At 33.6% G+C, this 15,789-nt stretch overlaps 1 protein-coding gene across 1 annotated transcript in view; it reads right to left on the bottom strand.

Moving 5' to 3' along the window:
• The window catches only part of LOC137922899 (Krueppel-like factor 3), an 83,346-nt gene that overhangs the window by 41,920 nt on the left and 25,637 nt on the right, over positions 1-15,789 (bottom strand). The window contains exon 4 of the mRNA XM_068766007.1: positions 878-934. Coding sequence (XP_068622108.1) covers positions 878-934 — 57 coding nt within the window. The remainder of the gene's footprint in view (positions 1-877; positions 935-15,789) is intronic.

Here is a 15,789-nt window from a genome sequence, read left to right as displayed (position 1 = left end):
AGACTAACGAAGCAATGGCGGCCAACGTTGCGAAACCATTGTGGTGTTCTGAATCCGAATATCAAGTGCGTTCAAATACGAAGGTTCTAATTTGACGTGCGATTTGAATATGGAACTCACTCCCGCGTATAGATCCCTATCATTCAATTGATCTATAGGTTTCTCTTTAAGCGATCATGAAGGGTATACATCGAAGGATTTGCGGTTTATATTACCAAAATATATCCACCACTTACTGCTTACAATATACAGAGTGATTGTAAAATACTTAAATAGATGATTTTTTTTTCATTTGCTGTCAATTGCTGTATATATAATACAACCTATCCAAAATCAATAATTTAAAAAATAATAAATAACGTAATCATAAAATAGTTAAACTAGGCTTTTTAAAATTCGAATTACTACACATTAAAATCTGTTCTTGCAAACATTGTACTGCTAGAAGTTAGTGGTTTATCACATTTTAACAGAAAAAATAAATAATGTAATATATTTCAGAGTGATCACATTATACACGGCGATTGCAAATAGGAGTAAAAGCTATAAAGGTTTTTGCAAATAAATGAGCCATACATTCACCTCTTTACAGTTTTTACACCTGTAACAAATCATCCTTGTATACTAGCGTGGTAATAGAATTTCTATTCTTGGTTATAAGTTGTTTCCACTTAATATTTTTTATGTACATCGTATGTACAAACAAACGTTTTCAACCTTCGTCACTTCGATCACATTGATATAAATTGATTTTAATGTTTTATAAATACTTTGTTACCATGTTATGCCAGCTATTATTGAAATATTCATAGTTAAAAACTGACTTGTACAGGGGAAGACAAGTGAACTGATTATTATTACCAGAATAATCCCTCACCTCCATCGAATTGGGCAGCATGACGACTTCGGGGCGCCTAGCGCCCTCTCTTTCGTCCTGGAAAAAGAAATACGTATAAATGACCTTATATTAATAATTCCTAATAATCTAAATAGAAATAGAGCTCAAAATACAGCTGCTAGGCCTTTAGGGTTCTGGAGGGGAGACCACGGAGCATAGTTCAGGACGTGACCAAAAGAAACAGTACCGAAAAATACAAAATATGAAGACAGTAATAAAATATGTTAAAAATATGTAATAAATTTATAATCTTGCTGTGAAAAAATGTGAATTTAAATTAAGGAAATAAACAGCATTTACAAAAAAAATAAAGCCGTGTCCAAAACTAGATAGGGGTGTACGAGAAAAAGCGGGTCGTGTGACGTCTACTCAAAAATTGGACAGACGACCTTGATAACGTTGTCGAAAAACGCTGGATGAAGGTTGCTTCCGACAGGTCATATTGGTAAGTTTAGGGAGAAGCCTATGTAAAGCAGTGAATGACCGACAACTGAAATGATCATTTTGAATATTAATTACTGGAGAGGTTATCGAGAAAAACTTAAAACAGATCATCTGCCGTTATTGGTGATAGCGTGTATAATGCATACATATAGATTGTTGAATACCATAGAGGAGCTTGGTTGAGTCCCGAAGAGAAATGTTCTTTTCATAAGCACTAATGTTTGCTCCATGGATGTGTGTGGTAGGATTTTCGGTATTACAATACACTTTCATGTTAATGATACACTATCTTAATTGTTACATAATACAAGTTTATTAAATACAATATTATAATAAAAACCTATTACAGTATTGAAGGATGGACAGTAAAGAAAGTATTTTTAAGTGATAATAAACTTTGGGAATGAATTGCTCTACTACTGCAGAATATAGCAGAAGTGATCACAAATAACCTGCTAGTGTTCTGTGGGCTGTACTGGGATCAGTACACGTCTTGGACCCTCGTTGCTTTAACCCTTAACTTGGTAAGGTACATTAGACTGTACATACATTTCAAAAAAAATTTACTGGTTAAATAATAATATTTTTTTGTTTTGTTTTTATTAAAAATATTACTAAATAATTTAGAATTAGTAGAAAAATATTTTCGTTGTTGCAACACTGAACAACACATGTCAAATTCAAAATGGCTTCGAAACAACAAAGTGTTGGCGGGACCCGGGTAAGTTTTTGCGTTATAAATTACTTTTTAGCTCAAAAACTAATAAAAAATGGTGTGTTATTTGATCTAAAAACTATGTATTACTCAAAAAGTGGTTTTATGCGTTACTGTCTCAATTTTTATGGCCGATTTTGGTTGAAACAAATGTATGTACACTGCACTGCACGTTGCCAATAACGCACTAAAATACTAAAAATGAACTATGGTAACCACGCTGTACATTGCTAAGTTTACACAGTTTTTGTTTTTCAACGAATCGGCAGTTTTTGTTTATTTATTTTTTTACCTTCTCATAAAAACTGTCTGCTTTGAACTTTTTTTTTTCTTTTTCCGCCTGCAGAACTTACAACTAACTCGCGCCCATAAGATCTTGGCTTTGGTACCCGCTCAAAACGCATGCTCTGACGATAGTTCCACATCTGATGAGGAAGCAAATGCTTATATACCGCCTTCACCAGATACCTCTGATCCACCTTCAATAGCATCATCACTAGAAACCCTTAATTTGCTTGATACTTCAACTGACTCCAACAACGAACAGCATGATATACCCATTACTTTACCACTCACACCAACATTTGATGAAGTTTTTCCATCGCCGAATACAAGTAACTACAATGTTATACCCACATTGAACTCCATCCAATCTTTGCCATCTCCTTCTGTTGAACTATCATCTCCCCAGCCTAGCACCAGCGGACAGCAGTTACTACTTACCAGGTCCAAGCGTAAAAAGACAACAAAGACTGTAGTGACCAAAAAAGTAAAGGTTCAGAAATTCGCCCTAAATTATCAATGGTCAAAAGCAGTACTTCGTCACAATGTATCTCTTGAAGAAAACTTATACAATCTCCATCAAACACAAATAGAGACAGTACTGGATTATTTTTATTTCTTTTTTTCTCCTGACTTAATTACTGACATTGTTTATAATACAAATTTATATGCAGTTGAACAACTAGGTCGATCTATTCAGCTGACAGAAGATGAGATTAAAAGCTTCCTGGCCATTCAAATCATGATGGGTATAGTACAGATGCCAGCTTATACTGACTATTGGGCAAGAAAAACAAGATACCCTCTCATTGCTGATCTTATGCCTCTCAAAAAGTATCAACAAATACGTCGATATATTCATTTTGTTGATAATACTTTGGAAGATTCAGACCGTTATTTCAAGATTCGCCCCCTAATGGAGAAAATACGCAAAAATTTTCTGAAAATTGAAGAAGAAGGAAAATATTCCATTGACGAGATGATGATACCTTATAAAGGTCGTAAAGCAGGTAAACGAAAGCAGTACGTAAAAATGAAACCTAAGAAATGGGGGTTTAAGAATTTTGTCCGTGCGGGTGTTTCGGGTATCATCTACGATTTTATTCTGTATGGTGGCGACGATACCTTTCGTGGACTGACTTTTTCAGAGAAAGAAGCTACAATTGGTTTAGGAGGTATGGTAGTGCTTGCATTGTGTCAAACTATAAAGAAAAAGCCGGCCATTGTGTATGCTGATAACTTTTTTATGTCGCCTGAACTAACATATATTCTGCGGGAAGAATACGGGATCCTTAGTCTAGGAACAATAAGGACTAATCGTCTCAGAGGCTGTCAAGAGTTATTGCCAACTGACAAACAATTAAAAAAGAAGAAACGCGGTTCTAGCGCCCAGGTGGTTTGCAATAAGAATAAGTTGGCAGTCGTAAAGTGGAACGACAATAAAGTGGTTACACTTATTAGCACCTACATAGACTCGTACCCCTTAGAAACAATCAAACGATACGATAAGGATGAGAAAAAGAAAGTAGATGTAGAATGTCCTCAAGTGGTCAAACATTACAACAAACATATGGGAGGGGTCGATTTAGCAGATATGTTGATATCGTTATATAGAACTCCCTTCAAAAGTCACCGTTGGTACTTGGGAATATTTTCACAACTTGTTGATATGTGTATAAATAACGCTTGGCTCCTACATAGAAGAGATGGGAAGAAGACTTCATTGAAAGATTTCAGATTTGAATTGTTTGATGGGTTGTCTAATAGAATAGGAACAAACCAAAACGTTACAGACGATATAGGCGAGAATCTGAAAATCCATAAACCAGTCTCAGTCCGACCAACTGATAGCGTCAGATTTGATAACACAGGTCATCTTCCAGAAGCAGGTAATGAAACAATGCGTTGCAAATATTGTAAGAGTGGAAGAACATCTGTCTACTGTATAAAATGTAACGTACATTTGTGTTTTGTTGTGGGAAAAATAAAACGTAATTGCTTTCGTAATTTTCACCTAAAATAATAAAGAATAATTTAAATATTTCCTCCTTTTTTTGAAATAAATTTATAATAACCTGAATAATGTAATTCATTATGTCCTTGGTAGTGTACACCAAAATGTACAAACAATTTATTTATAATATTTCTGTAAAATTGGCAGTGTACATTGTGATGTACTTAAGTTTTCTCGAAACCTAGGATACCTAGATTTTTATTTTTATTTTTCTCAAGTTGTCCATTCATAAATTAAACAAAATTTATCAATAATTTCCTTTTTTTTCATATTTTTAGTTCTTGCCAAGTAAAGGGTTAAGTTGAAATATGCCATCATAAAGAAGCCTAATCTTTTTTTTTCCTATCAAACGCAAATCATCTGGCATCCTCTTGACGTACACAAGCGGTGTCTATGCATGATTCTAAGTAGATAATAATATTAATTAAATAAATGAATTCTTTACAGGGTAGTTACAATTTTCTTCGAAAGAGTTTTATTTCAAAAACATCGTACAATAATTAAAGTTATAATACGGTTATCTTTTAAGTTATCATTACCAAGGAGAACATTTTTGTATCGTCCTTTTCCGTTGTTTCCTAATCAGTGAATTAAAATACCATTAAAACTTAATGGTATTCATAAATAGTATTACAGATTATAAATGTGCACCTCCTGTTTAGATAAAACTACGAAGCAGAAAATAACTTTAAGCCTTGTTCAAAGATTTGCCGTAATCGCCCTACAACTTGTCAATTACCGCTAACAAGAGCCGACGTAAATTATAGGCCCATAATTAACTTTAGTGTTACGTGTTAATCTCGATAAAAAGAGGAGCATACACCGGGCTTCAGATCGCAGTTAGATTAACTTTCAAAATGCAGACAATATTACAACGAACAAGCGGCCTCATAATATTAAATTCGTAACATATATTTTCTCAGTGAAGCTACTATATCTAATCAATATAAAATTTACTTACATGCAATTAACAGAAAAGAATATATACTTATTAAATACCGATACAAAAGTACATCGAACGGCGGTAGAGGGATGAGATGTGCGATTGTGGGCCGGGAATCCGATTTCCGGGATACGATCTTATATAAATCACACTTCGCGCATTAACTATATAGGATTGACATTGCTAACAAACAAGTTTCAAGAAGATGGATCATCAACCCTCTTGCTAAGCATGGCGATTGTAGTTAATCCCTCCATAATTAATATCTTGGCCTATGCCTTGCAGTGGGCGTCTATGGGCATGAAACGACAAAAGTACGTATTATCAATGCGTAATGAACAAACCGTCTATTTTTATTTCAACCAACGATTTTTACTAAGGTTTGAATTTCGAATATTAATTCGAAAATAAATAGTTTTATATTACACGTGAACACCGTATTTGAGCATAATAAAGACTACCCGACAAATATTTAGTCTAATAATCTTTAGTATATGTGTAAGGTTAGATACTGGTATTCAGAAGATGCATTTATATTAAAGAAAGTATATAATTATTTATTAAATGTTATTATAAAATCAATTCGCTCTTCTGTCTATACAACTATAGGTAATGTCGTCGTGTATATTTTAGACTGTAACATACTTAAGTATAAATATCGATAGATACCCCATTATTGTACCCCCAAAATGTACATTACAAACCTACAGTACCAAACCTATGGTTATGATTACAACTATGGGTAAGGTTTTGAAAGGAAAAAAAATCAATATTCTATTACGAGTATTTTTCTACTTTTAATTTAAATTTCTTTAAATATAATAATGTTGAATAAATTCTACTTACTACAATAAATTTTGACTACAGATCTTCGCGATACATATTAGGAAGTGCCTTGTACTACTAAAGCATTTTGTAGCAATTGTTATGCCTCTTAGCAACACTTTAGTGTTTCAGATTTGTTCAGTAGATATTGTACCGCCCGCGTGGGTTACCTCCCACTTGTGTAAAAGTGGACTACGTTTATTTATCCTCTACAATGATGTGATGAAGGCTATTTTTCAATGACAGTTAATAGGACACTCCTAATAACTGTGTAATTGTGTTTAATGTAATTACTATGAACGAACATACAAAGGTGTTTAAATGTGTAGAACTTTTATATTTCGTCTTTCCCTTTTTTCTATGTACTCTTTAGCTTTTTGTATTTTGTGTAGGAGCTTGGCTGCCTTATAGCTAATACCAATTGTCAAAAAATCTTTCATTCGCTCGGCAACGGTCTGCTTAGGCTTTGTCAGTCTTAACCGTCTTTATCATGATGAATTTTCTATTTAGGTCGAATCAGGAATGAGAAGACGTGTAGATGAACAAAAAACAACCGAAGCTACTCTTACTCTACTTGATCTACAAGCTCAGCGTAAAATATCTATAGGAAAACGTTGGACGCAAGCCGTTTCGACCCATTGAAAATAAACGAGGTCTATGTCCATCAGTGGATGGAATGATAATGATGAGATTTTCTCAACAAATAAGACTAATGCAACACGTTTAAATGGTGTTACTCTATTTTTATTATTAGTAATACAATATATTGTACATCTATATAACATCTGGTAAACTTTCATGAAATAGAAAAAATTATAATATGGAGGTACCATTGTTGCTATTATCGCAATGACTAATGATATTAAATTACAAACGAGAACTACTTCCGTAGACGTCGCAATTTAGAATATTATTATTTAAAACAAATTGACCAATAAATTTGTAACGAATAAAATTTTTGCATTAAGGTCTAAGTTAAGCGCCTGCAGCGTACTTCCTCCTTAAGCCCGGTAAACTGTAATGTTAACAGATAAACACCCATGTTCAAGATAAAAAGAATGTACACAAGATTTTCGAATTAAAAAAAGGGGTTACGATATATTTACAATCAATTAACGGCAATGCAATGTTTGGAAAAGAATTTTGAATTTTTCTTTTTTTTAAGATGTCTAGGCATGGTAACCCACCTGTGTTCATTTCAAGCGTCAAAGTTCTGGTGAAATTACTGATTTAATGAGGCATACAAACGACTTCTCAATGTGGCAAACGAAATTGCAGCGTCTTGCAGAACCTTACAGTAGCGAACAGAGAACAATCGCTTTTAAAAATTGATGGTGTGTAATATAATTTATGTAGTGATTTTAATAAGATTTATAAATACTTAATGTTAGCTTAAGAAACAAATGTTTTGATGCTGAATAAAATCATAAATACTTATCCTAGAGATTTGGTAATATAAAAAGAATGATTTATGCTTGTTACCAATAAAGGATCTAGTTTTTCTATAAGAAACACTTTATTTACCAGGCCCGCTTATAAGCTAAATCTTATATAAATCTAAATATAGCAGATCTGGATATTTTTAATATATTGTGTAAAGATAAAATTTTATATACTGGCAGCGTTTGGGTGAAAACACTCCTCGTAATAGGCACACTGGCCACTATGACCATCTATGTTTTTAGTTCCGATATATTGTACGGTACCGATACTTGTACGGTTTATATATATATATATATATATATATCTTTCGGCTTTTTTCTCTTTGGTTCTAGTTAATCACCAAAACTAACAACCTAGGATATGCTTTGTAAGATTTCATAACAAAAATAACGTATGATTTGATTACTGGTTTCTACAGAAAAATTAAATGTAATAACAACTACGATATATAGTAAAAACTAGTTGTTGATGTCTTCAATATTAATAAATGTTTCTATAGCTAAAGCTTCTTCTTTCCAGTCGATAGACGTCTAATGCAAGGCATAGGTCTTCCCCAAAGATCGTCCAGTTCACTGGTTCTGCGCTACACTCGTATTCAGCCACTACCCGTGATCTTAATTATTTTGTCTATCCACCCAGTAGGGGGGGCTTCCCATGCCTCTACTGCCGGCTCCCCGTCGCGACTCTGCCCACTACCGCTTCAGATGAGCAAGTTTTCCAACAATGTCAGTGACCTTGTTAAAGCTCATTTATAATCAATGCATATATTGATCATAATTAGTCATTTCCCCGCAAATCTTAGGACAAACACAGGGCACGATCTAACTTTCGGACATGTTAGTAGCTTCAGATGATTGTATTCGAAATCAAAGTCCTTATAAATTATTCACAAATTATACAGCAAAATTTCCTTTACAGTTATCCTGGCACAAAAGCATACAGCCAGGTACAAAGACCCCTACACTGAGTCGAGCGGTGCTCACGACACACCGCAGAACAGAAGAGCGAGGGGACAAATGCGTAACGCAACATTCGCCGAATGTCCGACGGACAGTGAAAGCAAAATGCTAAGTTCCCACGATACCGTTATGGCCAGGGTTGGCAATTGTACAAAATCGTAATTAATTTACACGCATTGCCTAAACATGTAAAATCATTAACAGTTAAAAATATCACAAATATAAGATATCGACCAACTATAAGCTCATGTAAATGAATAACAATTTATAAATTATATCAATACTCGAGAACGGCGCCACTACACAATTCGATTATTTTTTACATATTTCCGTTAAAACACGAAAAAGGTGCTTTTGGAGAGATAAAAAATATAATACGAGGAAAAAAGTTAATACTTCTCCATATCCAGCAAAGAGTATATAAAAAAATTAGTAAATTCGCAGTAAAACCAAAGTTAAGAAAGTAGCCAAAAGAATTTCTCGTAGGTAGTTGTATTGAGCGTGAGACAATGCTCGTACAGCCTCTCGAGAGGCGACCAAGAGCAGGTAATTGCGCCATGGGTAGGCTTCCAACTAGATGGACTGACGGCATAGTTTAGGTCGTAATTCGCTGCATGCGGGCAGCGCAATACTGGTCATAGAATCGACCATTGGGGTAGGACAATGCCTTGCAGTGGTCGTCTATCATTTAAAAATAAAGAAGAATCACACTATTACTAAAGTTAAGTGCACGAAATAAAAAACTTATTTTTGTGTGTAATAAAGCGATCACTCTGAATTACCTTTCATTCATATACTTTTTATTGGACTTCGAAAACCAAATATCTTTTGACAGTACATTCCGTCATCGCAATTAAGTAAAGATAAAAGTAAAGTATATTCTCTGTGACAAGATGATTCACAGCGAAATATGTAACGATAAGAACAAAGATAATATACAATCATATTATTTCTTAAGATGATGGTAATTGTTATAATTACTAACATTCTCACTAATAACTTCAAACAATTCGTTGTATATGTAAGGAACATGTTCTCAATAAAAATGGAATGGGAGATTATCGTTTACATTAAATACATAATAATCTATTGTTATATTCGAAATGCAAGGGTGCCACTGACTTTGCTCGGTGAGATGTGTTAAATACACATTTAATTATGATTATTTTTTTGGAAAGAAATAAAACACCATATTTCTAAGGATAAAAAGAGTACCACATCACTTCGAGTATAGGTACAAAGTAATAATTTAAACTTTTTTTATGTTCGCCTCCCATATTGATATATGTAGACCTATGTGTGGGGAAATAGTATTTAATATATGCAAAGTATTCGCCCAGTAGTTATATAGATAAATTAGTACAGGTATCAAATTTATATTTCAAGAAATTTAACTGGTTTTATAATTTTAATTAGAATATATAACAAATATTGTATATTGTAGTTAGTTACACTAAAGTTAAAGTTTAATAATTGTCTCTAATACTTTTTCCAGATCCAATTTTTTAAAATACCGGAAACAAATTTACGCATAAATTTTCCCCACGAAGTTATGTTTTGTTAAAAATAATATGTGAAATATTGAAGAAAATGTAACGCAACCCTAATTTGAACGCGTGAGATCGCACGCGTCCCCGTCGCACTCACTTTGTGACAGTCGGTCAGACAAGGACAGTTGTTTACTTAACATATCACGAGATTTGTTCTATTTTGTGTTCCGTAGCTTCCTTTCTCTCGTACCAAATCGACATAGATTATCCTGCGTTTCATGTGCGTACGAAACAATACTTTTGTTAACAAGATTTTTATCTATATACAAAATAATTCCATCTAATATTATAGCGATAGAATAAGGAGGCTTTATTATCATCACTTTAGCCGTAGAACATTGTTCATGGGATTACCCCATAGATTTACATCAGGACAGTTAGGAAGTGTCCCGAATTTAGACCGACCTGAAAAAGTTCGTCTGTCCACTTTATAGGTGAGCATTTTACGCTACGCTCGTCCGTCTGCGGTATCTCTAGATAGTTACTGATACTGACTAAAAATAATTTCTGTTTTCAATTCACTTTTTAACAACCATCACTATGAACCTCTCCTGCAATTGAAGGTGGCAGGGCACCTAGTGTAGGACTCGATTTTAGTATTGACATTCGAGAGCTACCTAAGGAGCCATTTTGCATGATTGGATTAACTCACTAATAGAAGCAACTTCGACATTTTTCAGAAAACTTCTGTTATATGTGTTTATTTAGGCATCGCGCGGATACAAATCACATTTTATAATGTACATGTATAAAAATTTAATCACCAAATATGTTGCTAAGCTCAAAACTCGTGAACGGTTCAACCGATACAGTTACTCGTATTTTTTTATTTTCTATCTGGAGGAAGGAAGGTTCCTATAAAAAGGAAAAGTTGCGGGAGAAATAGTAAATTTCACACTTTTCTTATACCATACCAAGGTATAGGAAAATCACACAAAAATTATAGCTTACCATAAAGCATTACCACGAAAACATAATCTTGTTTACCCAAAATTTAACGGTGTTTGTAAACAGAAAACTTATTTTTCAAGTAATTGTCATTAATTAAATCAAAATTAAATGCTTTGAAATACGTTGTATTTATTATTTAAATATTATTCTCTGGACTAATCCTTCACAAATATGTCACCTTAGCATTCTATTCATGGGTTTTTAAATTTCTTTAAAGAAGTAGTTTATTGTTTTTAATGTTAATTCCTTGCTAACAATTATTTGGAGGTACTCATCCATAATAGCGGCTCTATCGGCTAGAGCTCCACCGCTGTTCGTGAAAATGTTCCTTCCGGCAGTGCTAAAAGGAACATGTTTATTGTTTTAGTAACAGGAGTAACATCGTATACTAACTAATAGTTTACTACCGGTACAATAAATTATAGAATCAAATACCAATACCCCTTCTACGCTTAGACATGCTATATTACTATCGATGTTCACAAACATTTGTACATGTATGTAAACATTGTATGTGAGTATATAGTAACTTCCTAAAACGTGTACAACACACAAATAACTTGTAGTAACTTACTAAACTTCTCTTCTTCTATCTTCCCTTTTCCCTTTATTTGGGGTCGGGTCTCCTTATCAATTTGCGCCAGGCCACTCTATCCTGGGTTGTCCCTGCATCAAGTTGAAGGGTTTCCAGTTCCTTTCTGATATTAGACCACCACGTAGCTTTTGGACGCCCTCTCCCTCTTGGGAATTCTGGGAGGCTTAAGGCAGTTTTTAACACGTGCTCATCTGGTTTTCAGTAACTTACTAAACTTACGATTAATAATTTTAAAAACTATATTATATACGAGTATAAGATTTTAATTACCATAATCCATATATAACACAATTATTTTATAAGGCTTCTTCATATTACGTGGTTTCATGTCCATCTTATAACAATGAGGATTTTTCAAATTATATATACAAGATTTATATTACAAAATATCCTTATTTTTGTTTAATCAAAACGCGGATCTGTCGTAACATTGTTCTCTAATATTTTATTTAAAATGAAAAAATAGACGTAAACATACATTAAAATTTAGTAATATACACCTGTGTTTATTAAATTACATAAATTTACAAAGAGATAAATTTCCGCGTCATTTTGTAGTTGGACATAAAATCGTATACATTGATTGACCTACGAATGAGTGAGATAGTTTATGGAGCTTAATAGCAGGAACATCAAGTATATTTTTATTCTCTTTTTGAGTTGAGTGTCTGTTTGCAATATTAAAATAACTCTATTAGCTACATACATAGTGCATATACAAAATTGACATTTTTTAAAATGTTTGTCTCTCTAAGTAAGATAAGGACTATTATATAGCTTCTTCCGCTATGTAGCAGTAGTTGTGCAATGAAGTGCAGCGCCCGCCAGCCTGCTGATAAATCTCAACACCAACTCAGTGTTTGGCTTGGTTTGGCTAAATAGCTGAATGAGTAATGCAATTAATAGATGTATGAATATTAACATGAAAAGTACAAAATTGTACGAAAATCTGGTGAAGATTTGGACGCCCCAATTTTTAAACGCAGTGTCATACATTCGATCAAATTCAACGGTATAACACGCAATAATTAAAAGCAAAGGAAAAAAATAAAGATAGGCATATTTCCCGTGATTTAATAAATGAGAAAAACTTCATATTTTTCAATAATACAATTTAAATAATCTTACTTGAAAAATGAATTTTATCATCAATAATTGTTATTAAAATTTATTGTTTCTTAAACATCCATTATAATTTGAACAAATGTTTATTTTAATTCAAACTCAAACGTCATAACGATTTTTCTACTTCAACAACAAAAAAATAATTTAAGCAATGGGTTCTGGGTATCACTTTATTATATTAAAGTGTAATAAAAGCAGAACTTATTTGTAAATAGAATAGGGGACATTTTTCTAAAATCCTTCATGTTAATGCGTTCTGCATTCGTATTGTATAAAATTTTTGTAGCATGTTTTTCGAGGAACAATATGCTACCGATTTTTAATGTTAAACCGTATATATATTGAACAATGGTAGCTCAGCGATAGAGGGCTCGTGCGATCGTAGGCTGTGGGTTTGAATCGGGATTTTGTTTTATATCACACTTTGTGCGTCAATTATATGGGGTTGCCGTTGCTCGCTTACAAATTTTTAGATGATAGGCAGCAGCGTCCTATTCATACTATGACACCACACTGAGATCACCAACCAAGAGCGATTATGGTATATCCGCCCAAAGATTGGCCTGATAGGCCTGTTTTGCAGTGGGCGTCTATGGGCTGAAACGACGACGACAATGTATTTGTATTGGCTCTATGATACTATATGCCATTGTACGGTTAGTGAAAATTTTAAATAACAAAGATATTATTCAGCGGATTCAATGACTAGACACAAAGTTTTTTTTAAGAGTTGTTTACAGCACACAAACTATACATTGCATTGTTAGCGGTAATCGCGAATCAATCTCGATCACTAACTACAAGATAATGATCAGTTGATTTATGTGCTTTTACGCCTCTGCAACTTCTATCTTTTAAACGCAGACTTTAATAATATATATATATATATATATATATATATGAATTTAAGGCTTGCGGTCTAGAAATTTGGGATATTCCTATCGCCGAGTAGAGATCACCTAAGTTCGCATTCTTTCTGATCCACCTGCAAAGTTCAATCAGGAGGACTTCAATAAAAATGTTTATTTTCAAACGATACCTCTTATAAAATTGGCCAGAATATTAATTTAGCACATCACTCATCACATCACTAAACGCGTGTGAAATGCCAGTCTTAGCCGAGACCCTCTTTTTGGTGATCAGGGACTCTCTATTACGACCTAATGGCGTAGCTGCCTAATACTTCCAAAGGTTGAGGGGGCGTTCATTAAGCTCACATAGGTTGGGAAAGAACTTACCCTAGACTTGGCTTTCGCTTAACTTGTTAATAATTTACTCTACCAAAAATTGACACGTGTATACTTTTACAAACAACCTTTCTTTTAACCTGTCATATTCCAGAAAGTAATTTTTAATACATTGTCCGTTTATTCATAATTTTTAAATGTGGAAACATATACGGCATGCCTTTGCCTGTTGGAATGTACGTCTATACCGTTGTTCATTTAACCGTTCTAAAGCGTCAGTTTTATCTCGGAATTTAATTAGTGTTTCTTAACGAGCATTTATTCAGTTTATAATTTCAAATTGCTCATCTTAGAATCAAATGAACGTATAGATAAATGAGTAATTCTCGGCAGTGGAGGTAAAAAGTAACATTGTTGTGTATGTATTATTCTTTATAAATTGCGTGCACAAACAAGCTCCTTTTTTGGTACGAGTCCATTAATTTTACAGGTGAATAGCTCATAAATGATTAACATTCAATTATGCACACATATTCCTTTCAAATATGGAAGGTTTATTTTGTACGAATTGATAAATGGAGCGGAACGATAACCGAATGGGAAGATAGGTCATAAATTTAACTTGGCAAAGATTTAATACTTTTTGTACGAAATAGACAAAGATTTCTAATATGATTGTAAGTCCATTGTGGTAGTCTAATGGTCAGAAACTTCTAATAGTAAATCGTTGGTTCGTACTCGGCTTTCGTTTCAGTTCATAGACGCCCACTGCAAGATTCAGGCCGCCCCCATTGATATCTATAAGTACTCTTATTTTTGGGGGCCTCTTGTACTTCCAGTGTCTTGGGCACACAGGGCAATTATAACAATAATAATTTCTTCACAGAATTAATGGATGCAAATAATAATTGACATCCTCATCTTTCTTCCCATTCAATGTACGCAATTCCTTTTTATTCTTTGTTCCGTTCATACCTCACCTCACTTTCGTTGCTTTCTCTCACCGAATTTAGTTTCTGTATTACTTCATTTTTGTCATTTTACTTTCATATACATCTATTTTAAATTATTCGATTTTATTTATTCCTACTTTTTCGTATACTTAGCATTCTTAGTACTATATAACTGTTCCATATAGATTTAAAGCGGGTAGGCGATCGCAGTGCGGTGTTATGGTATGCAGAGGACGCTGCTCTTTATTCTTTTCTATTCACAGTACCGAAATATTGATAGACCTACAATCTCATAGATATTTAGTCGGAAGATGCTAGATGCACGCCGTTTCCAATCGGTCTTAAAGGAAGGTGCGTGTACAATTGATGTCGTACAGTTGAAATGCTGATGAATCCTAGCTGGATTCACATAGTGAAATACTTCGTGTATTTTTTCGCTGTACTTACAGTGGAAATATACAATAAGACGTTCTCTTAGCATGTAACAGTATTTCAATCCGTATATCACTTTTAAAAACGGTACACGGAATTGTTTTTCACGTATATTTTCTAAATTCCTAGAATTTACACGTCTACAGCGAACATCGTAGTTTTTCCGTCGTAACGTTTTGCTGTGTTGCGATGTGTGTAAAGAGGTATCACGCCTCGGTACGCAAGGCATTTGCAATTAATTTAACAGACGTTTGTTCTTTATGTCTAGGATAGCACGAATCATTTTACTTTATCACTTTAAAGCTAACCCTACTGTTTTAAAACCACTGTATAAGTGTAATACATATAAGGCATTCAATGAGCAAGAATACAGCATTAAAAAAAAAGAGAATTTTTATTAACTAAATACGCATTAATCTCTTTATATATTCTTTAACTCATAACTACGTAACGGATCAAAAAATCGACTATTT

This window comes from Battus philenor, unplaced genomic scaffold, assembly GCF_028537555.1.
Source record: "Battus philenor isolate CCGP_79_NKW_IND1 unplaced genomic scaffold, ilBatPhil1.0.hap1 SCAF_20, whole genome shotgun sequence".
Classification (NCBI taxonomy): Eukaryota; Metazoa; Arthropoda; class Insecta; order Lepidoptera; family Papilionidae; genus Battus; species Battus philenor.
The sequence above is the reverse complement of the archived record's forward strand: the minus strand, read 5'-3'. Positions and strand labels throughout refer to the sequence as shown.